This window comes from Dasypus novemcinctus, chromosome 6 (assembly GCF_030445035.2).
Source record: "Dasypus novemcinctus isolate mDasNov1 chromosome 6, mDasNov1.1.hap2, whole genome shotgun sequence".
In the NCBI taxonomy this organism is placed as follows: Eukaryota; Metazoa; Chordata; class Mammalia; order Cingulata; family Dasypodidae; genus Dasypus; species Dasypus novemcinctus.
This window is the reverse complement of record NC_080678.1, coordinates 100,713,223-100,738,655: the sequence shown is the minus strand read 5'-3', so window position 1 is coordinate 100,738,655 and position 25,433 is coordinate 100,713,223. Positions and strand designations below refer to the sequence as shown.

At 47.6% G+C, this 25,433-nt stretch overlaps 1 protein-coding gene across 1 annotated transcript in view; it reads left to right on the top strand.

The window, feature by feature from the left end:
• The first annotated feature begins 2,054 nt into the window (after positions 1–2,054).
• The window catches only part of LOC131278900 (anthrax toxin receptor-like), a 45,675-nt gene continuing 22,296 nt past the window's right edge, over positions 2,055–25,433 (top strand). Inside the window, exons 1-5 of the mRNA XM_058299539.2 lie at positions 2,055–2,245; positions 21,428–21,499; positions 22,191–22,262; positions 23,442–23,523; positions 23,630–23,663. Coding sequence (XP_058155522.1) covers positions 2,055–2,245; positions 21,428–21,499; positions 22,191–22,262; positions 23,442–23,523; positions 23,630–23,663 — 451 coding nt within the window. The remainder of the gene's footprint in view (positions 2,246–21,427; positions 21,500–22,190; positions 22,263–23,441; positions 23,524–23,629; positions 23,664–25,433) is intronic.

The window sequence follows — 25,433 nt, the reverse complement described above, 5'->3', positions numbered from 1 at the left end:
CCCCAGAGCTGAGCGTGTGACTCTGTGCCTTAGAAAATCTGGGCTCCAAAGTTCAGGCCCTGCTCCCAGTTTAGATTCTTCCTCCACTGCCAACCCGAGGCATGTGCCGTGGCTTTAATGAGAGAGATTGGGGGGCAGGGGTGACAACTCAGGCAGCGAAACAGTCCTGGCCTCTTCAACCCACCTTCCAATATCTCAGGGACACCCCCTGGAGAGGCCAGAGGCAACCAGGACCACGGAAAAGACAGGGGCCACCTGGAAAATGAAACGGCCCCATCATCCGGGTAAGTAAAGCCTGGGCTATGTGACCCCAGAGGCAGGGAGGCCCCAAGGGGACTGGGGAGCACCACGGCCAAGCCCGAGCTTCCTCTGGCCCCTCAAGGCCCTTGCCCTCCTGGACAAGGGATGAGCCCACCCCCCGCCGCCCAGCTGCCACAGGGGCTCCTCCCGTCCCCTCTGGCACAGGGCCCGTCAGTGGTCCGTGCCCCGGGGCTGCCCGGCACCACGTGCAAAGCCCACCTGCAGCCCTTCTGCTCTCCCCCATGCCTTCCCAAGAGAGCGCCCATGGCTTGCTCGCATCGCCACAGCTTCTCTGTCCTCTCACCCAACACCCGCCATGTTGCATCACCCCGAGGATGGGGTCTGGCTCGCACCCCTTTCCTCCAGTCTGCTTTTCCCAGTATCCGGTCCCTGGGATGCGGCGCATAGTAGGAGCTCCTAAAGGGCTAAGTGGCAGGTGAGGCCAATGGCAGCTGGGCCTCTGGGACCCTGTGTCTTGCGGGTTTCTCATGAAGCAGGGGCCAGCTGGGGGCTGCACAAGGTGGGGAGGGGTCCGCGGAGGCCTGTGACCAGCAGCCCCTTGCAGAGGCTGTCGCCGTGGTCACACATGCCCCCGCCCCCCAAGCCTATGGGAGTGGGAGGTCTGCCAACTCTGCTGTGGGCCTGCATCTGGGGGAGCGGGAGGGGTCCTGGAAGCCCCTGTCTGTCCCGAGGGGCTCTTTCCCAGGGCACAAGGGCCATTTCTCCTGGAGAGAAAGCTCTGCTGGGGCTGGTGCAGACCGAGCCCCAGGAACGGTGGAGACCCAACCCCACCACCGCTCAGCTCCCTTCCAAGGTGTCCCTGGACAGGGCTGGGGGGCGCCCAGCAGCAGCCCAGAGCCAGTGGGTAGGAGGGCCCTCAGCAGCCTCCCATGATCCCCACCCCACCCTGCCCGGTCGCCTTTCCTTCCCCAGGCCCGAGAAGGTCGCCCTTGACGCTGCCCTGCGCCCACCCTGAAATGCCCACAGCGCCTCAGCCTGCACCCTGCGAACTGCAGGCCCCAGGCCAAGAGCCGGATGATTCCTGAAGAACACCCTCCCTCGGAGCCCGTGGCTGGCCCCGCCTCCCCCACTGCCTGCTGCAGGCCCTCAGCGCCAGCCCCTCCTGCAGGGCCTCGGTTTCACTCTGGAGCTGGTCAGGGGAGGACCGCCTCCTGCGAGCACCCTCTGGGTTCCACTTGCAGCCCCCGCAGGACTGAGAGTAACTGCGGACCACAGAGATGCCTGAGCCCAGCCTCTGCCTCCAGGCTCTGCTCCCAGACCGGGGTGGGGAGAGCGGGCGGGGGGTGAGGGGGTACCAGGTACTCACCCGCAAACACCCAGAACCCAGTAACACGCAATCAATAAAAAACGCAGCGATTTTGAGGGTCCTAGTGGCCCTCTGTGAGGGTCTGGGGGAAAAGAGGGCCTGTTTTCCCCCCACCCCCTCCCAGCCCGCAAAGATCCTGTGACTCCCCCTTGCTATTGTGAACTGCCCCGCAGAGCTGCAGGTCACAAAGTGGCCACGTCAACCTCACGGCTGTCATAATAACAGGGCCCCAGGGCGGGGGAAGGGGGTGAGCAGGCAGGTGCAGCCAGTGCCCAGAGCCAGCCGCTGCCCCTCCTGGCGCGCTGCGCGGGTGCGTGGCGAGGACGTGCGGGCCTAGGCCAAAGGCGCGGGCCGGGGCCGTTCTGCACGGGCGGAGGCGGAGGCGGCGCCTGGCGGCGGCCCTGGTGCCTCCGGGGAGCCCAGGGAGATGGGGAGCTGCGCCCCCCGGGCGCCCAGGCCCGCCCTCTTCTGGCTGCTGCTGCTGCTCCTGCCGCCGCAGCTGCTGAGCTCGGGACACAGACCCCGCCGCGTTCGGGGCGGGAGGAGCGCTTTGCAAGAAACGGGAGAGCAAAAGGAAAGCTGCAATTCTGAGTTTGACCTCTACTTCATCCTGGACATGTAAGTGGGCGGCGCCGGGAGCAGGGGCCCGGGAGCCGGCGGCGGGCGGTGGGCGGAGCAGGACCCAGCTCTGCAGCAGGTGCCCCGCGGCCCTTCTCTCGCCTGGCTCCGGGGGGCGCTGCATGCTGTGCTTCCATCAGGCACGACCAGAGAAGGCCCTGGGAACTCCTCGGTTCCGGAGGCAGAAGGATGCTCCAGGCTTTTGTGTCCAAACACTTTTCCTTTTCAGGGGAACAAAGCCACCGTCGTGTTTCTGGAAGGCGTCCGTCCCTCCATCAGGTGGACTGGTCCTTGTCCTACTTCGCCTTAAGCAGGCAGCAAGGGCAGGTGATGGCTAGGAGCTCCCTCCTCACTCACCAGTTGGTAGAAGCTCCCAGTGGAGGCTGTTTTGTTTTGGGCTTTGCAGGTCCCAAAGAAGCTGCCCTGTGGCTTCTTGGGGCATTTTAAGTGTCACTAGTGCTTGGAAAGTCTTCTGCTTTGCTTCTTCTGGTGGCTTTGCTTCCTTCTTCAGTCACTTTCAGGAGCAGCTGGTGTGTCTGCTTGTGGCCTTGACCCCTGGGCTGTGGCTCACGTGCCTCCTGGCCACTGTGGATTTGTCCCTGACTGCACTGTTGGACAAAGAAGGAAAGGGAGGTGCAGGGTCAGCCTTGGAGAGATTGTCTTGCTTCTACCTTCAGTTCCTCCTGTTGGGTTGACTATGAACATTGCGTTCATTGACTAGTAACAGAAGTGCAAGCAATGGTAATTCTGCTGGAGCACTTACAGTTTCACCACCCTGGAATGGAGAGGAGCAAAGGGGGGTGTCCATCCAAGTCTGGGTGGGAGGGGTGAGGCCCCAGGGGTGAGTGAGGGACCCAGGAGCAAGTAATGGAGGCAGATCTTGGAAGAGAATCCCTTCCTCTGCCCAGTGGGGGGACTTCTGACACACCCTGGACAGGTCTCGCCTGGTTGATGGCCCCTTGGAGAGTGGATCAGGGTTGGAGGACAGCTGGGTCTGGAGGGGATGACAGCCTCTCTAGTTCAGTCTTTCCGGAAAGGGCAGTGAGGCCAGAGGGCCCCCTGCTGCTGGGCAGCCATCCCACTGCTCTCCCAGGCTCTGCTGTTTGGCCCAGTGGGGGCACAGCCCAGCCTGGGATGGAGGAGGAGCTTGGCACCGGTGGGGTGTGAAATCACATTAACTGAGCACTTACTACATGCTAAGCAATGTACTGGACACTTTAGTCCCCGACAACTGAGGGAGTGCGTTCAATTGCCCTCTTTTAGGATGAACAACTGAGGCTTGGAGGGGCTAAGTGGGTTGGTCAAGGCCAGCTAAACCTAGTTTGCAATAATTCATCAGAAAGTGGAGGATCTTCTCCTATCCTGTCTCCCAAGAAGATGGGGGCCTAGAAAGGAGTAAGAATGGATGGCTGAGCGACATTGTCCCCACCGCCCTCTCCACACATGACTACTTTGTTCTTTTGGGTTTTTTTTTTTTTAATTCTTATTCATTCTACATCCACTGAACAACCCCCACCCCTTCCCATCCCCTGGTAGCCTCCAATCTGCTTCCTGTCTCTACGAATTTGCTATTTGAGGTTTCTCATGTCAGTGTCATCATATACACTTGTTCTTATGTTCCCTGCTTCTGCCACTCAGTCTAATATGAGTTTTCAAGGTTCATCCATGTTGCAGCAGGTCTCAGAGTGTCATTCTTATTTATGGCTGAAGAATGTTCCATTGTGTGTATGTACCACATTTTGTTTATAAATTCATATGTTGATGGATGCTTGAGTTGTTTCCACCTTTTAGCTATTGTGCTGCTGTGAGCAGTTATACAGGGGTCTGGAGGAGGCCCTGTTTTCATTTTTTAAAAAATTAAATACCGAGGTGTGGAATTGATAGACTGCATGCTCCTTCTATATTTAAGTTGTTGGGGAACCACCACACTGCTTTCCACAGTGGCTATACCCTTTTAATTTCCATCAACAGTGTACTAGAGCCTAATTCCTCCATAGCCTCTCCAACACTTATTTTCCTTAGTAAAAAATTGCCATCCTTGTTAGTATGAAGTTTTTCTTCTGGTTTTAATTTATATTTCCTACATTGCTTATAATTTTCTTTCCTTGTGATGTTTTTATCAGGCTTTGCTATCAGGGTCATGCTGTCTTCATAGAATGAATTAGGAAGTTTCCCCTCCTCTTGAATTTTTTGGAAGAGTTATAGAAGAATTGATATTAATTCTTCAAATATTTGGCAGAATTCACCAGTAATGCCATCTGCTGGTGGACTTTTCCTTGGAGGAAATTTTTTGATTATTGACTCAGTGTCTGTATTTGTCATAGATTTGTTGAGGTTTTTATTTCTTCTTGGGTCAGTTTAGGTCATTTGTGAGTTTGCAGGAATTTTTCCAAATCTAAATTATATTATTTGTTGGTGTACAATGGTTCATAGCATTCCCTTATAATCCTTTTTATTTCTGTAAGTTCAGTAGTGATAAGACCATTTTTGTTATTTGTTCCTTTTCTCTTTTTTTATTTGTTAGCCTAGTTCACCAACTTTTAATTTTGTTGATTCCCTCAGATGTTTTTCTTTTCTCTCCAATCTAATCTTAATTATTGCTTTCCTTCTGCTAACTTCGGAGTTAATTCGCTATCTTTGTAGTTCTTAAAGATGTGGAGTCAATTTGTTGATGTGCGATCTTTTTCTTTTTTATATAAGGCATTCATAGCTATAGATTTTCCTCTGAGGATTACCTTCATTGTATCACGTAAGTTTTGGCATGTTGGGTTTTTGTTTTTAATCATTCTGAGAATTTATAAGAGAGAGTCTATGTTAGGACACAAGAAAGCCTCAATACATTTCAAAAGATTGAAATCAGACTAATACTAGGTAAATTCTCTCTGAACAATGCAATGAAGCTAGCTCGAAATCAATTAACAGAAGGAAAATCGAACAATTTACAAAATATGTGAAAAAAGCAATGTTGAGCATCCAATAGTTTAAAGATGATTCAGAAGTTAAATTAAAAAACTCTCAATATGAATGAAAACATAAACCCAATATGCCAAAACTTACGTGATACAATGAAGGCAATCCTAAGAGGAAAATTTGTAGCTATGAGTGCCCATGTGCACTTGAGAAAGATGTGTGTTTTGCTGTTGTTGAGTGAAGTGTTCTATATATGCTTGTTAGATCTAGGTGGTTTATGGAGTTGAGTCCTCTATTTCCATGGTGATATTCTGCCTCAATCTTCTACTCAGTACTGTAAGTGGTTATTGAAATTTCCTACTATTATTCTAGAGGTATCTATCTCTCCCCTTAATTCTGTCAATGTTTGCTTCATGTATTTGGGGGCCCTGTTAGGAGCATATATGTTTATAATTGTTACATCTTCTTATCGAATTGATGCTTTTATCAATAAATAATGTCCTTATTTCTCTCTTATAAAAGTTTTTTGAGTTAATGTCTATTTTGTCTTATTTTAGTATAGCTACCTTGGCTCTCTCTGGTTATAATTTGTAATTTGTAGGTTATTTTTTCCCCCTTCTTTTCACTTTCAACCTATATGGTTCTTTAGATCTAAAATGTGTCTCTTGGTGCGCGCGCCCCCACGCGCCAAGCGACACTTACATCCACCTGCCTCCCCACAGGGCTCCGAGCAGAGGCGTCTTTCGCGCCCGCTGCGCCGCGCAGGCGCGCCCCGCTGCGCGCGTCCCGTCTCCTGGCGACCGCCTCTCTCCACTTTTTCCTTGTCCGCTGTGCCTTAACAGAGCGCGCATGCGCCCGGCAGTCCCTCGTCGCGCCTTCCCTCGGCTCTGAAACGCCTGCAGCGCGGTGCGCCCCTGTCCTCCGCGGTCGCGCGCGGTTCTGGACTCGCCTTTAGTCAGGCGGTTCCTCCCCGGCGCTGCTCGTTGGCGCTCGGAGGTTGGCGCGCTCTCCTGCGTTTGGGGGGAGCCCCCCAGGTCTCTGGGGCAGAGCCAGCCTGTCCCGATGAAATAGACACTAGTGTTTTACAGCAGTTCTCGGATGGTCTTGATAGGGTATAAGCCTAGGCATTTCAAAAGAAAACTCACACTTTGAAGAGACACAATTCCTTGTATTTCCAGCAATCAAGTTGAAGAAACGTTTCTCCTACCTACAAAAGTACCTGAAAGCCACGTTGATATTTGTTCACCTGTCCCAATGGGATTTTCTCTTAGTAAATCTGCCCTCAGGTATCTGCTATGCGGATCGATTCAAAAGTGGACGATCACTTCATGCGAGGAACTGAGGAAAGCAGGTTGGAACCAGTGACTCGGTTATTTCAAAACACCAAGAAGATAAGATTAGAAGACACAAACCAAGGAGACTTTACAAGGAGTAAAGAGACTGGCATGGGATCTCTTTCAGCAAAAGCTTGGAGTTCAATGACATATGTTAAAGAAAGTGATGGAATAGAAATGACATGTGGAATGAACTTATCTGAACACATTACAAAGAAGCCAAAATTGCTTTTGATTAAGAGAGGCTATTGAATGAAAACTCAATCTCATTAGGAAAACTTAATCAAATGATGGAAAACTACTGCTTACATTTCACTATGTATGAATCAATTTAGCTTTTTTTTTTTTGAGGCTGCATATTCAAAAGACAGTTGCTTTAGGGAGAACGAGCCTTCCAAAATTCAAAACATATTTCTCTGTTATATTCTATCCTTCTAAAAACCGGAGTTTACTAACAATATTTAAATGGCACCAAAACATACAATGTACTTATAATGCATTTCTTTAACAACTGATAGAAAAAACAGTTCCTAGACAGTTTGATAGCAGTATTTCACACTATTTCTGGGGTACCAGTTTTGCGTATTTCCAGTTTGGGAGTTTGCACTAGGGCACTCTAACTGCATTTTTGCATTTCTGTTCTGCAAAAGATCAGTGCAGATAAATTTGTAAATGACTGGTAAATTACGTTATCTTCATAAGCATCTTGTATTTTAAATCTTCCTTTAAAAATGTTTTTTCCCCACATTGAATCCATTTGAGTTAGAAAATAATTGTCCCCAGGTATAATAGTTTATCCTTCAGTTGCTATCATTTTATAACACCAATAATTGCTATCCTTATTAAAATATCTAATAGTGTGAAATAGCAGTATTATCTCCAGCAATGTTAGATGAAATTAAAACTATTTTGGACAAAATAAAAAATAAAAAATAAATAAAATGTGTCTCTTGTAAACAGCATACACTTGGATCTTGCTTCTTGATTCATTTTGCAAATCTGCCTATCTATCGGAGTATTTAATACATTAACACAAGGTAATAACTGAAAAGACAAGACTTACTTTGGACATTTTGCTCTTTGCTTTTTGCATATCATATACCTTTTATATCCTGCCTTTCCTCCATTATTTCCATCCTTTTCATTTTTAAGTTCTATTGCAATGAGCCATTTGGAATGACCTCTCATAAACCTTTCTGTAGCTATTTTTCGTATTTTTGCCTTTGGTTGCCATGGGGATTGTATCTGATATCCTAAGTTTATTACAATTTAGTTTGTATTGATATCAACTTAACTTCAATAGCTAGATATACTCTGTTCCTATATACTCCACTTCCCTCTTTCCATTTGATGTTATTTTGTGAGAATTATGTTTTTAAACAGTATCCTCAATGTATAATGTATTATCCTAAATATTTGTGGTTGTTTTATGCACTTGGGTTTAAGCTATATAAAAAATAAAAGACATTATTTCAAATGAAAAAAGTGGAAAATAATATTAGCGTTTACATTAACTCATGTAGGTATCTATAATGGAGGCCTTTATTTCTTTTTATAGCTTGCAATTAATGTCTTATATTCCCTCCCCTCAATATGTAAGACTCCTTTTAACATTTATTAAAAGGCAGGTCTATTGGTAATGGACTCCCTCAGATATGATTTATCTGAGATATCTTCATTTCTCCCTGATTTTTGAAAGACTGTTTTTCTATTTATCATATTATTGGTTGGCAATATTTTTCTTTTAGCACTTTGAATATGTCATCCCACTAACTACTGGTTTCCATGGTTTCTAAGAAGAAGCCACAACTTAATCTCACTAAGGATCCCTTGTGCATGCTCTATCACTTCTTTCTTGCTATTTTTTTAATTATCTTTTTTTAAAAGATACATAGATCACACAAAATATTACATTAAAAAATATAAGAGGTTCCCATATACCCCAATCCCCCACCCCCATCCCTACTCCTCCCACATCAACAACCTCTTTCATCAGTGTGGCACATTCATTGCATTTGATGCATACATTTTGGAACACTGCTACACATAATGGATTATAGTTTACATTGTAGTTTACTGTCTCTCCCAGTCCATTCAGTGGGTTATGGCAGGATATATCATTTCCTACATCTGTCTGTGCAATATCATTCAGGGCAACTCGAAGTCCTGAAAATGCCCCTGTATCACACCTCTTCTTCCATCTCCCTGCCCTCAGCAACTCCTGTGGCCACTGTCTCCACATCAATGATACAGTTTCTTCCATTGCTAGAGTCACAATAATTCTATAGTAGAATACCAGTAAGTCCACTCTAATCCATATTTTATTCCTCCATCCTGAGGACCCTGGGATGGCAATGTCCACTCCACCTCTCAATCAAGAGGGGGCTTAGGTAGTACATGGCTGATGGATGGGATTCTCCTGCTTGCAGTTGTATACTCTCTCGGTTCTCTGGTGTGGTGGTTGACCATACTCACCTCCCTGTTAGCTGACCTGGTTAGTCCAATGAACCAGAAAGTAGGTTTTGCCACTCTGCTGAGGCTCAGGGCCCAGCTGGCACATGAACCATCCAGAGATTCAAGTCTCCTGAGCATACACCAACCCCAGGGCCAACCACAAGTTCAGTAAAAGTGACAGAGGAGGCATGTGTAGAGAGGTCACATCTGAGTCCAACTCCATCACACTCTGGAGCACAAATTCCAAAGTACGGCCCACTGGCAAGGCACTGGACTCGAGCCATCTGCCACAATCGTAGGATCTGGGTGTCTCAGTAGCCCTCAGGAGCACCACTACTTGGGATTGTATCTACTTTAGCTGTCACTGAGATCCTGCTGAGATGTTCATAAAACAACCCCTCTAAAGTCCTCCTGACTCATTTTGAAGTCTCTTAGCCATATAAACACAATCTGAAGGAGTGCTGAGTTCCCATTCCAGGGAACTCTGTCCCACTCCCCAATGGAGAAGCAGCAATCTCTTGCTATTTTTAATATACTCTTTTTGTCTTTGGGCTTTGATGATTTCACTCTAATGTGTCTTGGTGTATATCTCTTCGAGTTTTTCCTGTTTGGAAATCATTGAGCTTCTTAGACTTGTATATTCGTATCTCTCATCAGATATGGGGAGCTGTCAGTCATTTCTCTAATCTTTTCCCCCATTCTCACACTCTTCTCTCTCTGGGACTCCAATGATGAGTCTATTTTCTCCATTGACTTGTCCCACAGGTTGCTCAGGCTCTTTTCATTTTTTCTTTCATCTTTATGCTCTTCAGACAGGATAATTTCAGTTGTCTTATCTTCAAGTTTACTGATCCTTTCTTCTGCATGCATCAATTGGCTGTTGAAGCACTGTCTTGAATTGTTCAATTGAATTAATGTACTTTTATGCTTCAGAATTTCTATTTGGTGCCTCTTTAGAGTTACTATCTCATTATTGAAATGATCACTTTGTTCATATATTGTTTCCCTGAAATCCTTTCATTCTTTCTTGATGATTTCCTTTACTTCATTGATCTGTTTAACTGAGTTATCTATAATCTTTGATTAGTATTTCCAGTAACTGGACTTCCTCTGTTATATTTTTTGTTGAATTCTCTTTTCCTGTGACTGGGTCATACTTTCCTGTCTCCTTGTTTTTTAATTTTTCTTGATAACTGGACATTTTGAGTATTATATTGTGGTCATTCTAGAAACCTAGTTCTTCCACTCCTCAGTCTGCCAGACCAAGAAAAAGAAAAGAAAAGGAGGGGAAAAAAGGAATGGAAAGAGAGAAAAAGAAAAAGAAAAAGAAAAAAAACTACAAAGAAACAAAACAACCCTGTGATGGTTAGGCTAATGTGTCAAGTCGGCTACGTAATGGTGCCCAGTTGTTTGGTCAAGCAAGCACTGGGCTAATTGTAATACAAAGACATTTCATCGACCTTGATCATCAGTAGTTCATTGCATAGATAGATGATTACTACTACAATCAATAAAGGAGATTGAGGTCAGCAATGAGTGATGTCTTATCCAATCAGTTGAAGGCCTTAAAAGGGAAGTGATTTCAGCATTCAGAGAGAGCATTCCCAGCTCTACTTTGGACAGCCACCATCTCCTGGGAACTCACAAGGAGCTTCATTGGAGTCCCTGATTTGCAGCCTGCCCTGCAGAATTTGGGCTTTTGAATCCCCACGGTCATGTGAGAGAATTTTATAAAATTTCATACACTATTTACAGATCTCTCCTGTCCATTCTATTTCCCTAGAGAACACTGACTAATACAGCTTGGTGCCAGGCGTGGTTCTTGAGGAACAGAATCTTAAAAATGGGATTTCTAAAGTAGTTCTGGGAGTTTTGCAATTGGCTCTCTACTCTGATTGGATTCAAGGACAATAATGACTCCCTTTCCAATAATCAAGAGGCCACTGACAGTCCATGGCAAGAGTTGGCAATAGAGATATACAAAATATCACCACTGGATTCAGCTATTTCCATGCTTAGAAGAGGCAAGGATCTGGATGAGAGTGTTTTCAACACCGTAACAGAGTTTTGTGGAGTCAAAAGGTACAATGATGTTGGTTGGTCATTCCTAAATATTCTGTATACAGTTACAGAAAAAAAAAAAAGGAATGATTAAAGCTTCAAATTTGCAACATGATTTGAAAGTTTCTATGCATGCTCTGAAAGAAAACCTTATTTCATGCAGCCACAGACTTGAGATCTCTGAAAACCAGACCCAGAGTCTCATCGTACAAGTGCTGAGTTACAATGGAAACTAAATCTCAACCTCGCAGGGTGTCTGAGGGCAATGATTGGAAAAGAGTGGAATCCTGAGGATTGAGTTGGAGACATATGGGTTGATAATTATGGTAACAGTGGGGACACTGAAACCCTAAATTCTGCTGAGACTTTGCCAGATATATCTGTAATGGTCTGCCCTGTGAAGACCACTAAGTGTCAAGCTTGTATTAGACAGCCTCTAGCCTGTCCCAGGAAGTCCAGACCTCTTCCCAGCCCTGAGGCAAACCAACCAAATTCCAGCCTGCACTACCCAACCTCCACCCTGCCCTGAAGAGTCTGCCATCCAACCCCTGCCTGAAGAAATTAATCCTGTATCACCAGACAAAAATGAAAATGAATGTCCTGAAGTCAACAGCTTGCAAGACATTTCTAATCCTTCTTCTTATCCCCCCCACCACACCTCTTCTCTTCAAGACCTATTAAAAGACTAAAATCAAAACAAGTCTCCAAAGGCAAAGTACAAAGTGTGACCCATGAGGAAGTACGCTATACTCTAAAAGAACTACCTGAGTTTTCCAATTCATATAGACAGAAATCGGGGGAATATGTGTGGGAATGGATATTAAGGATATGGGATAATGGTAGAATGAATATAAAGTTGGATCAGGCTGAATATATTGATATGGGTCCACTAAGCAGAAATTCTGGATTCAATACTGTAGCTTGAGGGGTTCAGAGGGGATCCAACAGTTTATTTGGGTGGTTGGATGAAACATGGACCAAAAGATGGCCTAGGATGTCTAAGGTCAAGATGTCTGATTTACCCTGGTATACTGTAGAAGAGAGAATTCAGAGGCTTCGAGAGATTGGAATGCTAGAATGGATTACCATTTAAGACCTGTCCACCCAGGAAAGTCCAGGACACACCTTTAACCAGGACTGTGAGGAATAAATTTGTAAGAATAATTCATCTTCCCTGAAGAACTCTGTGGCTGCTTTTCTCTTTAACCCAGATATTACTGTGGGAATTGCTGTCATGGAACTAGCATCCTTCGACATTATGGGGATGATTGGATCTCTGCCTGGTGAAAGCCAAGAATCAGCAGTTAATCACCAAAGGCAAGATGGGTGTGGCTACCACAATGAAAGGCAGACTCAAAGCAGCAATCAAAAGAGTCTGAGTCACATAGAGCTGTGGTGTTGGCTAATAGAACATGAAGTATACCTAGAAGTGAAACACATGGGCAGTCTACAAAATTCCTACTTGATCTGTATAAGCAGAAGAGTTCTAGGCCGAGTGAACAAAACCTTAACTTGAACTGCAGATGCAGAGAATCATGGCCCCTAAATCAATTCCCAGACTTTACAGACACAGAGTCCCTTGAGTGAGGAAAAGACCAGGTGCCCTTGGGGAAGGTACACTGGATCTCTGACTTGTGGAATAAGGGCTATTATGATAGAAAAGGCCAAGTGGAATCCACTAGAACTGTCCCTATCTAGCAAAACAGTAAATCAAAAAGCAACACCAGATTCCTGGAGGGATTATAGAGATTGGTGCCACCAGCAAGTATCTGAAGGATTCAGGGGTGGTGATTTCCACCACCTCACCATTCAACACTCCTATTTGGCCTGTGCAGAAAACAGATGGATCTTGGAGGATAACAGTAGATTACCATAAACTTAACCAGGTGGTGCCTCCAATTGCAGCCACTGTCCCAGATATGATATCATTGCTTGCACAAATCAACACATCACCTGGAATCTGATATGCAGCTATTGATCTGGCAAATGCTTTTTTCTCAATTGTCATTAGTAAGGACCACCAGAAACAGTCTCCTTGCAGCTGTCAAGGTCACTAATATACCTTCACTGTCCTGCTCAGGGGTATATCAACTCTCTAGCCCTATGTCATAATATTGTACGTGCGGACCTTGATCATCTCTCCCTCCCACAAGACATCACACTGGTCTATTATATTAACGATATCATGTTGATTGGATCTACTGAGCAGGAAGTAGCAATGAGTCTAGACTTATTGGTAAAGCACTAGCGTGACAGAGGATAGGAGATAAATCCAACAAAAATACAGGGCCCTCCATCTTGGTGAAATTTCTAGGTGTTCAGTGGTGTGGGGCTTGTCAAGATATCCCTTCTAAAGTGAAGGATAAGCTGCTGCATCTTGCCCCTCCTATGACCAAAAAAGAGGCACAATGCTTATTTGATCACTTTTGGATTTTGGAGACAACACATTCCTCTCACCCATTTACCAAGTGGCCAGAAAGGCTGCTAGTTCTGAGTAGGAACCAGAATAAGAGGAGCCTCTGTGACAGGTCCAGGCTGCTGTGCAAGCTGCACGGCCACTTGGGCCATAAGATCCAGCACATCCAATGGTGCTAGAAGTGACAGTGGCAAATATACATGCTGTCTGGAGCCTTTGGCAGGCCCCTATAAGAGAATCACCATGCATCCACTTAGGATTTTGGAGCAAAGCCCTACCATCCTCTACAGATAACTACTTTCCTTTTCAGAAACAACTTTTGGCCTGCTACTGGACTTTAGTAGAGGCTGAATGCTGAATCATAGGCCACCAAGTTTCCATGAGACCTGATTTGCCTATCATGAGCTGGATATTGTCTGACGCATCAAACCATAAAGTTAGACATACACAACAGCACTCCATCATAAAGTGGAAGTAGTATATACAAGATAGGGCTCTAGCAGGTCCTGAAGACACAAGTAAGTTATATGAGGAAGTGGCCCAAATGCCCACAGTCACTCTTTCCATGTTACCTTCTCTTTCTCAGCCCACAACAATGGATTCTTGGGGAGTTCCTTACAATCAGCTGACTGAGGAAGAGAAAACTCAGGCCTGGTTTACAGATGATTCTGCACAATAGGCAGGTGCCACCCAAAAAGCTGCAGTACTGCAGTCCCTTTCTGAGATGTCCCTGAAGGACCACAGTGAGGGTAAATCTTCCCAGTGGGCAGAACTTGGAGCAGTGCACCTGGTTCATTTTGCTTGGAAGAAGAAATGACTGAAGGTGACTTTATACACTGATTCGTGGACTGTTGCCAATGGTTTGGCTGGATAGTCAGAAATTTGAAAGGAATATGATTGGAAAATTGGTGACAAAGAGATCTGGAGAAGAGGTTTGTAGATTGATCTTTCTGAATAGGCAAAAAAACAAAAACAAAAACAAAAACAAAAACAAACCAACATGAAAATATTTGTGTCCCATATGAATGCTTACCAGAGGGTGTCTTCAGCAAAGGAAGATTTTAATAATCAAGTGGTTAAAATTACCTGATCTGTGCCTAGCACCCAGCCTCTTTCCCCAGCCACTTTTGTCATTGCCCAATGGACTCATGAACAAGGTGGCCATGGTGGTAGGGATGGAGGTTATGTATGGGCTCAACTACATGGACTTCCTCTCACCAAGGCTGACTTGGCTACAGCCACTGCCGAGTGCTCAGTCTGCCAGCAGCAGAGACCCACACTCAGCCCCTGATATGGCACTATTCCCTGAGGAGATAGGCCTGCTACCTGGTGGCAAGTTGATTATATTGGAGCCCTTCCATCATGGAAGGAGCAGTGATTTGTTCTAACTGGAATAGATACATACTCCAGATATGGCTTTGCTTTCCCTGAACATAATGCTTCCCAAACTACCATCCATGGATTTACTGAATGTCTTATCCACTGTCATGGCATCCCATACAGCATTGCTTTTGATCAAGGAACCCACTTCGCAGCAAATGATGTGGGGGGAATGGACACGTGCTCATGGAATTCACTGGTTTTACCATGGTCCCCATGATCCTGCAGCAGCTGAATTGATAGAACAGTGGAATGACCTTTTGAAGACTCAATCACAGCATCAACTAGGTGGCAATACCTTGCAGGGCTGGGGCAATGTTCTCCAGGAGGCTGTTTATTCTCTGATCACTTTATGGTGCTGTTTCTCCCACAGCCAGGATTCATGGGTCCGGGAATCAAGTCGTGACAGTGGGAGTGGCACTGCCCACTATTAATCCTAGTGATGCACTAGGAAAATTTTTTTGCTTCCTGTCCCTGCAACCTTAATCTTTGCTGGTCTACAGGTCTTAGTTCCAAAAGGAGGAGCGCTTCCACCAGGGAACACAATAATATTTCCACTTAACTGAAAGTTGAGACTGCCACCTAGCCACTTTGGGCTCCTCTGAATCAACAGGCAAAGACGGGAATTACTGTACTGGCTGGGTTGGTTGATCCTGACTATCAAGGGGAAACAGGACTGCACCTAAATAATGGAGGCAGGGTAGACTGCCTGGAAGGGCCTTTAGCATGTCTCTTAGTACTACCATACACTGTGATTAAAGTCAATGGAAAACTGCAACAACGCAATCCAAGCAGGGCTAAAATAGTTCAGAACCTTCAGGAATAAAAGTTCGGGTGATCCCATCAGGAAAAGAACCACAGCCAGTTGAAGTGCTTGCTGAGGGTGAAGGGAACATGGAATGGGTAGTGGAAGAAGGTAGTGAGAAATATGAACTTCAACCATGTGGCCAATTACAGAAATGAGGACTATAATGGTCATGAATCTTTCTTCCTTGTTCTGTTATGAATATGATTGTATATGTACATAAAATGAATATGTAAAAGGTTCTCTTTCCTGACCTTTTCCCTCATCATTTGGCATAAGTTATGTTAGTTTCTTGTTATAATATTTAAGGATGTCAAGTTTAAGAGTGAATATTACCCAAGGACTTGCACCTTATTCTGGAGGGAATTAGTATGTTTCTGGTTGTACACAGGGCAATTGAATATTGTTGGTGGAACTATATATGTCTGCCATTGTTTTTATTTAGAGACTTAAGTATGGTTTAAGGTAATGTGTTTGGCTGCCAGGTTAACAAGTGGTGGACTGTGATGGTTAGGCTAATGTGTCAACTCAGCCAGGTAATGATGCCCAGTTGTTTGGTCAAGCAAGCACTGGGCTAATTGTAGTACAATGACATTTCATGGACTCTAATGATCAATAACGTGATTGCATAGATGGCTGATTACATCTACAATCAATAAAGGAGATTGCTGTCAGCCATGAGTAACAATCTTCCCCAGACAGTGGAAGGTCTTAAAAGGGGAAATGATTTAAGTATTCAGAGAGAGAATTCCCAGCTCTACTTTGGACAGCCACCATCTCCTGGGAACTCATCAAGGAGTTTCATTGGAGCCCCTGGTTTTAACCTGCCCTGCAGAATTTGGACTTCTGCATTCTCACAGTTGCATGGTAGAATTTTATAAAATCTGTTTCTATTTACATGTCTCTCCTGTCAGTTCTGTTTTCCTACAGACCACTGACTAATACAAGCCCCCCTCCTAATTAATCTACTCCTTCTCCAAGTCTCTCAGTAGATACCAGTAGGAAACTGGAACCTGCTGTTGCATGAGCTGAAACTAAGCTAATCTGCTTGTTCTTCAGGAATCCACAAGACAAAGAAACAAAAAAGAGAAAGGAACCAATATAAAATAAAGGGGCCCTGTCTCTGTTCATCTCAGTAGATGCTGTTGGAAGACCAGAATCACTACCGGAGAGAGGGCTGAAAATGAGGCTAGCAAGTCCCTTGGAGATACACCAGACCAAGAAACAGAGAGAGAGAGAAAATGAGAGAGAGGAGAGAGGAGAGAGGAGAGAGGAGAGAGAGAGAAGTAACCAGCCAAAAGAAAAGGAAGGAGAAAAAAGGTGCACTGGCTCTTTATGACCTGATAGATGCTGGTGAGAGGTTAGAGGCTGGTTCTTTTAAGGTGACAAAAACCAAAGCTGGCATATGTGCTGGTCTCTCAAGGATCCCTAGATCAACCTCAAGCACAAACCCGAGCTGTGGAGGATGAGGTTTCCTCTGCCCACTATGGCCACAACCAGCTGCTCCTGGAATCCTGGCTTTGTTTTTATAGCCACCACCATTTCTGCTAGCAGTGTGTCCGCTGAGGAATGGAGGCTGGTTGGAACTTGCATTTATAAAAGCTGAACTCAGAGTAGGCTTTCCCTTCATCTTTAACACCTGTGGTTATTCTAAGTGTCCAATCTGGTTCCAGGGTTACCATCTAGTTAATTCTATTCTCTTTTTCAAGCTTACTCATTTTACTGGTGGAGAGAGAAATCAGTAAACTATTCTACTTTTTTGCCGCTAATGACTCATCCTTGACTTCTTAAGGGGGGAGAGGCAGCATAAGATTCCCTAGCTACCCTTGGAAGGCAGAGGAAGAGGAGAAGCAACTCAAGTCCCTTGTGCCCCAAGATCAGGCCTCAGGATTGAGGCTGCTCTACAGGGCCCCCCCTCATTGTTAGTCTTCATATTTGCCATTCCAGCTGACCAGGACAGACTGCTACTGAATTCTGCAAATGGAGGGCATGCTGAGGTTGGCCAAGAACAGCCCTTGCATAGGGATATCACAAGCCCCAAGCTTGTTTGTAGCCAAAGAGGGTCAGAGGAGGCTTATGCAGACCACGGTAGACTCCTTAGCCCATGGGCCCTGTGCTCATCCAGGTGGACATGAAAGATGGGATGCCAACTGGATGAAGAAGTGCTTGGAGGGCAATGGCATCCTCCTTTTTGTGGCTGCCTGGATAAGCATGTGGCCAGGGGTGCTATCCACTACTCCAGGAAAGAGGGATTATGACCACTTAGAAGGCAGCCCCAGCACTGGAGATGGAGAGACCTGGCTGACTGGCCCCATGGCATTCAGCAAGTTGCTTCATCTCTCTGCATCACAGAGTCCCCATCAGTAAATACCTGCCTTGCCAGATTGTTCCAAGGATGAAGGTGGTTTGTAGGTAGTTTACCTAGCATGGTGACTGATGCAATATTGGAGGGTGAATATGGAGCAAACTGCCAGGGAGGCAGAGACACAGACTTTGGGAAATGGGAGGGTCCCCTGAACCAGCCATGACTCCTGGGCTCAGTCCTCCTCCCACATGCCACCAGGAGGCAGGATGTGGGGTTTATAGTGCCCCTGCTGGAAATTGGACCTGGACTCAGGTCAGGCACACCCAAAGTGCTCTGGGACCTTTTGCCCATGGATTACACAAGTCAGTTCATTTGTTAATTCCTTGACTCACAAATTATTGCTGAACATCTCTTTCAATATAATTCAGTATAACATCTCATCAGTCAATAACTGATTTAGGTAGCAAGGAGAAGGCAGTGTCAAAACCAGAAAAAGTCCCTGTCCTCATCGAGCTTTAATTTTATTGGGAGAAAATAGAAATAAATATATACTAAATACATGGGAAAAATAAACAGTGTGCTAGAGGAGGATATGAGGGGAAAACCAGGAAGACATGGGGGGGGGGGGGGAATGCATTCTCAACCAAGAGCTGAGGTGTTCCTCAAGTGCCTAGTGATCTTTGTCTACCCATTGTCATCTAAGAATGTGGCATTAAAATAAGATTGTGGCTCTGTGTGCCAGGAGCCCTTCATAATTTGTGTATTCCATGCTGGACTTTCTCAGGACTTTGGGTTTCCTGTGATACATTCTATGGGCAATGAGTACTTGCTTTCTTCACTGTTCTAGAGCCTAGACACTCCTTCCAAATCATCTCAAACTGGAAACTAGACAAGGTGTGGTGAGCTGTAGACTACTGCTTCTCATATACTTTTTCTAATTATTCTTCTTTAGGAGGTCCTTTTCACACAGGGCAAAAAGAGAAGAGGAATAAAGAGAAGTTAAGTGAACAGTGTTAACATTAGCTAGGAAAAGGAATGGTGTTATACATGGTACTAGGGACTGCCAAGGGTAAAATCTATGTTGTGGGTGGGTTTTCAGAAACTAGTTCTTTGCTATTTCTCAGATACTGGGGTAAGATCCAGAGTGTTTGTGCCTCCTGCAACGGGCAGGACAGGTGCTTTGTGACTGGAGATGGGTTCTTATCCAGGAAGTATAGCAAATGAACTGACCTGCCTGAGCCACACCTTTCTCATCTGCAAAATGAGAGTATTGCTTGGATCCTGGGGTTGGTTTGGAATTGGAAATTGTGCATGTAATGTGCCTGGGACATAAGCACTAGTGACATTAGTGGCAGTCCTGATAGAATTAGAATACTATGTCCTTAGTTTCCTCATTGACTGCTGGCAGTTTTAGATACAGCCTAGAGGAGGCAGTAAAGAGGGTGGGGAGGAGACAGTTGCTCTTGGGTGTATGGCAACACATATAAACAGGACATTGAGAATTGTTTTAGTTTCCTCGTTGCCAAATCAAATACCATACAATAGGTTGGCTTAAACAATGAATGTTTATTGGCTAATGATTTTGGGGCTGAGAGAAGTCCAAGTCGAGATGATGCTTTCTTCCCAAAGGCTGGTGTTTTGGGACTGGCTGCTTATATCTTAGATCCTGAGCTCCTCTGTCATGATGCAATGCACATGGCAGCCTCTCCTGTCTCCTGCTTCTCTTCTAGGCTCTGTTGACTTCCACCTTCTGGCTGCTCCCTTTATGGCTTTTTCTCTGTGCCCTTACCTATAAAGTCTTCAGTAATAAGATTAGGACCTATACTGGACCACATCCTACCTGAAGCAACCTCATCAAAAGGCACTGTTTGCAAGGGTTCAAACCCAGAGGAACAGATTTAGTTTAAGGAGATTTCAATCTCTGGACTGGCTATGTGCCAGCTGGGCCCTGAGCCTCAGCAGAGTTGCAGGTCCTACCCTCTGGTTTGTTGGACTTGCACAGGTCAGCTAACAGGGAGGGGAAGATGGTCAACCACCACACCAGGGAACTGAGAGTGCCTACAACTCCGAGCAGGAGAATCACATCCATCACCACTGTGGGATCTATGCCCCCCTCGATATAGAGGTGGAGTGAACATCACCATCCCAGGGTCCACAGGATGGAGGAATAAAATATGGATTAGAGAGAACTTACTGGTATTCTACTATAGAATTACTGTGACTAGTAATAGAAGAAACTGTAGCATTGATCTGAAGAAAGTGGCCACGGTATTTACTGAGGGCAGGGAGAGGGAAGAGGAGATGAGATGTGGGGGCATTTTGGGGACTTGGAGTTGTCCTAAGTGATATCTCAGGGACAGATGCTGGACATTATATATACTGCCATAACCCAAGGAATGTTTTTATGGGACACATAGCGCCAAACCACCAGAAGGGTGCATGTGTTCATGGGTATGGTGTTTGCTGGAGGAGAGAGGAGGGGCCTCCAGATGGTTGGGCCCTCTGATGGGTAGCTTAGGAGAGACTTGAGCAGTCACAGATCCAAAGAGAGAGCCCAGAAGGGCACAGGAAGCCTGGGACCACCCCATCTCCATGGCACTATGCAGGTCGACAGATCTGTGGGCTTGCAAAGACCTTGAACCCTGAATAGAAACACAGATGTGAGCAGCTTCCTACCTGGCCAAAAACTTCCTTCAACCTCCTCACTCTCCTTCCAGGCAGTGAATATAACCTGGAGAAGCTTCTCCATTTGCTCAGTGGGAGAAAGAGTCTGAAAGTGGGGGCAGGAGTGGCCTGTGGCTTTGCCTGCTGGGCAGCACCTGAGGCAGCAAGGCAGTTGTCTGGGTCTCCTCCTGCTCACCCCCTGGCATTGACAGCTGGAGAACTTCCGTGCCAGGAGTGCCTGCACTGTGCAGGTGGCTAAGAAAGAAGGGAGAGAAGAAGGTCCAATCTGCCCCCCTCCCTTCTGCAACAAGGGTTCCAGAGTGAATGTCTTCTGTAAGGGGGAGGTCGGGGAGAGTCTGAAACCCAAGAATGTGAATGTCCAGGGCAGCACGTCCGCATCAACCGTGCCGTGACCTGCTGAGCTGGGCTGTGTCGTCCAAGGGACTTTGGATGGGACTGATGCAAAAAAGCAGACACTGGGAATGGCCATTGCCAAGTAGGGGTGGACCCAGGAGAGGAGGACCTTCAGAATCCACTGGGGCTTTGCTGGCCAATCCATCGCCCCCATTCCTGGGCCTCTCGGCCCCACCTAGGGTCCACCCCTCCTTTGGCCTGGGACTGACTTGGGGAAGGCCCAGGTCCAAGAAGCTCCGCTGACCTGGACAAATGGACCAGGGGTCACCCCCTGCCCTGCTCACCAGATGCGCCTTGGTGCCTGAGGGCCGCTGCTCTCCAAGGCTGTGCCAGGGAGGGAAGAGAGTGTTAGAGAAGCTGCTGGACTTGGGGGACACATAGACACTCTGCTTGCCCAACCAGTGCACCTCGTCCCCTGACCTTGCCTTTTTGTTTTCAGGTCGGGCAGTGTGAACAACAACTGGCTGGACATTTACTACTGGGTGGAAGATTTAGTGAAAAAGTTCCAGAAGTACGGCTTCTCCGAGCTGTGGGCCCCTTGGGCTGTGGGAGCTCCGCCCCGGCCAGGCAGAGCACACATCCCTTGGAGCCTCCAGGGGCCTGCACATCCCTCGGGTGGGAGCCCCGAGCCCAGGGCTCTGAACCAGAGCAGAGGACAGATGGACAGATGCAGATGCCAGTGGATGTCCCCTGTGGTGGCCAAGGGGTGGTGCCAAGGGCGGGGGAGCTCAGTAAATCCATCCACGGCCAGGACAGGGAGGTGGTCACCAGCTCCCCAGAGGGGCTAATTGGTGGAGGAGGGAGGAGGGGAGATGGGGGAGGGGAAGGAGGGACAGAGCTGCAAGAATATCACAGTAGAAGGGAGACGCCTTAGGGACGTGAGTGCAGGTCTTGATGTCACTTTCAAGTGTGTGCAGGTGTGTGCAGGTGTGTGCAGGTGTGCACAGGTGTGTGCAGTTGTGCACATGCATCTTCTGGGGTGTTGGGCTCTAGGGGTGGGCAGAATGCCATCCTGGCACCTGCTCTTGCGTGAAGCCTCCAAGTCCTTCACTGAATGAAGCTGTGGGCACTGCCTGGTGGGGAGTGGGCCCAGACGTGAGACGCGGTGGGGAGGGGGCAGCTGGCTGGGGGCCTGGCCTGGCTGCCTGGGTGTGCAGCTTCCAGCTGTGAGCCACCTCTCACGAGTGGGCACTTCCTCACAGCCCAAAGCTGAGGATATCCTTCATCTTGTACTCCGATCACGGCACTACCCTCTTGCCGCTCACAGCAGACAGGTAAGTGGCACCTTGCCTTCTCCAGGCAGAGGCAGGAAGAGTGGGGCTGGCGGAGCACCTGGTGGGCTGCAGGGCTCAGGGCCCTTGGGGATGCCAGTGCCTGGAGCCCCAGCTGGGCTGAGTGGGGAGCCAAAAGACTGGGGGTCATGTGGGCCTGGGGGTGGCATGCAGAGAGCCGTGCTGGGAGGCTGGCACTGCCTCTCTGGGGAGAGGGGTTGTGTGTGTATAACAGGAATGGGGGGCTGGGGAGTGCAGGAGATGTGAGCGTACAGGGGGGACACGTCCAGGGAGCCCCGAGTCCTCAAGCAGCAGCCCTGGGGGCGCGTGGCCTGCAGCAGAGCTGGGGCAGCCTGGACTGATGCTCCCACAGGACTGAGGAGGGGTGGGGCAGAGGGGTGGGGTGGGGCCTGAAGGGTCCCTGGGCCTGGGAGCAGAGGGAGCCCGACCCCTTTGGGGGGTGTGGGGAGCGTGTGGCCACGGGCAGCAGGTGCAGGGTCCTGGAGGATCTGCTGTGGGGGCAGAGGCCAGAGCACAGGGGCTGAGCAGCCCCCGCTAGGCTGTCAGGACAGTGAGATGGGGAGGGGGAGGGGGTCCTAGGGGAAGAGGCACCTGCAGGAGGAGGGGCTTGCCCAGAGAGGCGGAGCCTGCACACCGGCCTCCAGGGGTCCCAGCCCCACCTCCTAGACTGGGTGGGCCTGTGAGGCCGCCCCCACTGCCCCCCCACCACAGCCCACGCTCCTCCCAGCTTTCAGCCTCCCTCCCCCAGCAGCCCAGGAACCCCCTCTGGCCTGTTGGCTACTTCCTTTTGCCTACACAGGCAGCTCGTGGGGCTGAGCCCCCCAGGGGGTTGCGGAATGGGAGGGGGAGGGCGGCCTAGAAGCAGGATGAGCTTTCCCAAACTAAACCTCCCATGGGCCGCCTGCCGGGGTCCCACAGGAGTTCGTGAAAACACCAGTCCCTCATGAGGCTGACTTGCAGCTGCACGTGCAGGGATGGTCAAAGGCAAGACCCCCTGGGACTGGGGGCCGTGGGCCAGGGACAAGCTCCGAGCAAGCCAGGTTGAGCCCATGGGGACAGCGGGGCCCTGTCTGCGTGAGATGCACCGTGTCCTTGCATGTCCACGCAGAGCGACTGTGGGAGGCCACGCCCACCTCCACTGCCTTTTCTGTTTTGTTTCAGGAAAAAAATCCAGGAAGGTCTTAAGGAACTTAAAGCTGTAGTACCTGTAGGAGCTACGTACATGGATAAAGGATTTGAAATGGTACAGACTGCTAGAGCTCAGAGAATTTTTCCAGATTGATTAAGTTTTCAGACTATTCCTTGGATCATCTAATGCCTCTCTCCCAATGTTCCTTCATTTATTGCAGGCAAATGACCAAATTGCAAAAGCCACCGCTGGAGGTAAGCCCCCTCCTGCCCTTCGTGGTCTCAGGGGTCAAGGGCAAGGCCAGGCTTGGGCATCAGCGCATTCCAGGTCCTGATCCCTCCCCCACGTTCTAGCTCTGAGTGGGAGGAAGTTCCTCACGGTCTCCGAGTTACAGATTCCTCCTCTGGACAAGGAGGCTAAGTTAATACCCATTTTGCCTTTATGAGAACTAAAGTGCCTGCTTGCACCTTTGGTCTTGAGAGGCTGCAGGTGCGTCCAGGTGAGGCCACTTCCCTCTCTGACCTGCATTTGGGAAAAGAAAAGGAAGCAGCCAATGTTTCCGCACAGACGTAGGGTTTGGTTTACAGAACGTCTTCTCGATTGCCACCCTTTGCTGCCCACTGTGGCCTCTGAGCTGCACTGTGGCTTTCGGCTCTTCTTCCTTCCACCCTGTGCCTCCCTCCCTGATGGTGCTGGGTGCTGTCCTCAGACCAGGACTGACGTCCTTCCAGGTGTTACCGGATTTTATTTAGGTTCTTTGACTATGCTGCAGAAACAAATTTCAAGAACATGTCAGGGGAGTTAGGCTAGTAATTTATTCAGGTAGGGAGGAAGGAGAAGTGGGAGATAAATAACAGATTAGGGGTTCCAGGTAGAGAGGAAGGGGCTGAAAAGTGATAAAGAGAGCTAATTTACAAGCTACACTTCCCCATTATAGATTATAAATACCCAGGTTTACTTGTGTGGCCACATGGCAGAGGGAAAATGGTGAGATCAGTGCCCAGAGGGCAGGAACAGGTCCAGGGGCAAGAGGAGAGTAGAGAGTGAGAACATGCATTCAGGCCCCACGCCTGGCTTTTTGAACTGTTAATTATTCCGCCCCTTTGCTAATGGCAGGGGAGGGGTTCCAGCTGTTTGCTCTTTTGACTGATTACCTTGCCCATCAATTACCCCGTGAGCGCCCAATGACAAAGTCCTTGGAGAATATCCCGGGCTTCTCCTGCCTTCCAGAAGAAGTCTTTGTTCTGAGAGGCAGAATCTTGGGGAGGGTCCTCCAGCAGCCGTCTTGGGGGTTACTGATGTCCACGTGGGCTTCTTGCCAGGTTCCAGACCCATCTATTGATTCCCTATCTTACGAGCCTGCTTCATACCCCCCTCAGTGAGTTTATACTGTCAATCTTAAAGGGGTGCTGAAGGGAGATGATCATTTTTCTGTAGCTACATTCTACTGGTTAGGGGCAGTAGGCTCTACCTGACAAGTGTAAAACTCCCTTGCTCTTCTATCTCAGTTGGAGGAAGATGGATCTGGCATCCTGTATGAAGCTGGATGAAATCCTCATATGGCTAACAAGATATTGATTCTGGAAGAAATAAACTTAATTAGAATTTTTAGAATATATGGTCCTACTGAGAGAACACTGGACCACAGAAGTAGAAAAGGCCAGGTGTCTGTAAAGGCTGCACTTCTCTGACAGCAGTGGGTTTTATTTTGCAGGTTTTGAATACTGTTTAGGACTGTTTTAGAGTAATTAACATAGAGATGACTTTCTTCCTTAAGGAAAGGACATACTATTCCCGTGCTGTAGTTAGCATGTCAAGTGCCCTGCGATTTTGCATCACCACAGCAGCAAGAGTCTGCTTGCTGTTTTGGAGCTTCTAAGGCAAAGCTGGTTTCATTTATGATGTTAGGTAGCTCTAGGGAGTAGCTAAAACAGATAATGGGATTTGGTATAGATTGCCAACCCCAGTTTTCAATGGAGGTGGTTATGCCTAAAGCAGCCAAGAGGGAGATGAGAAGAGACATT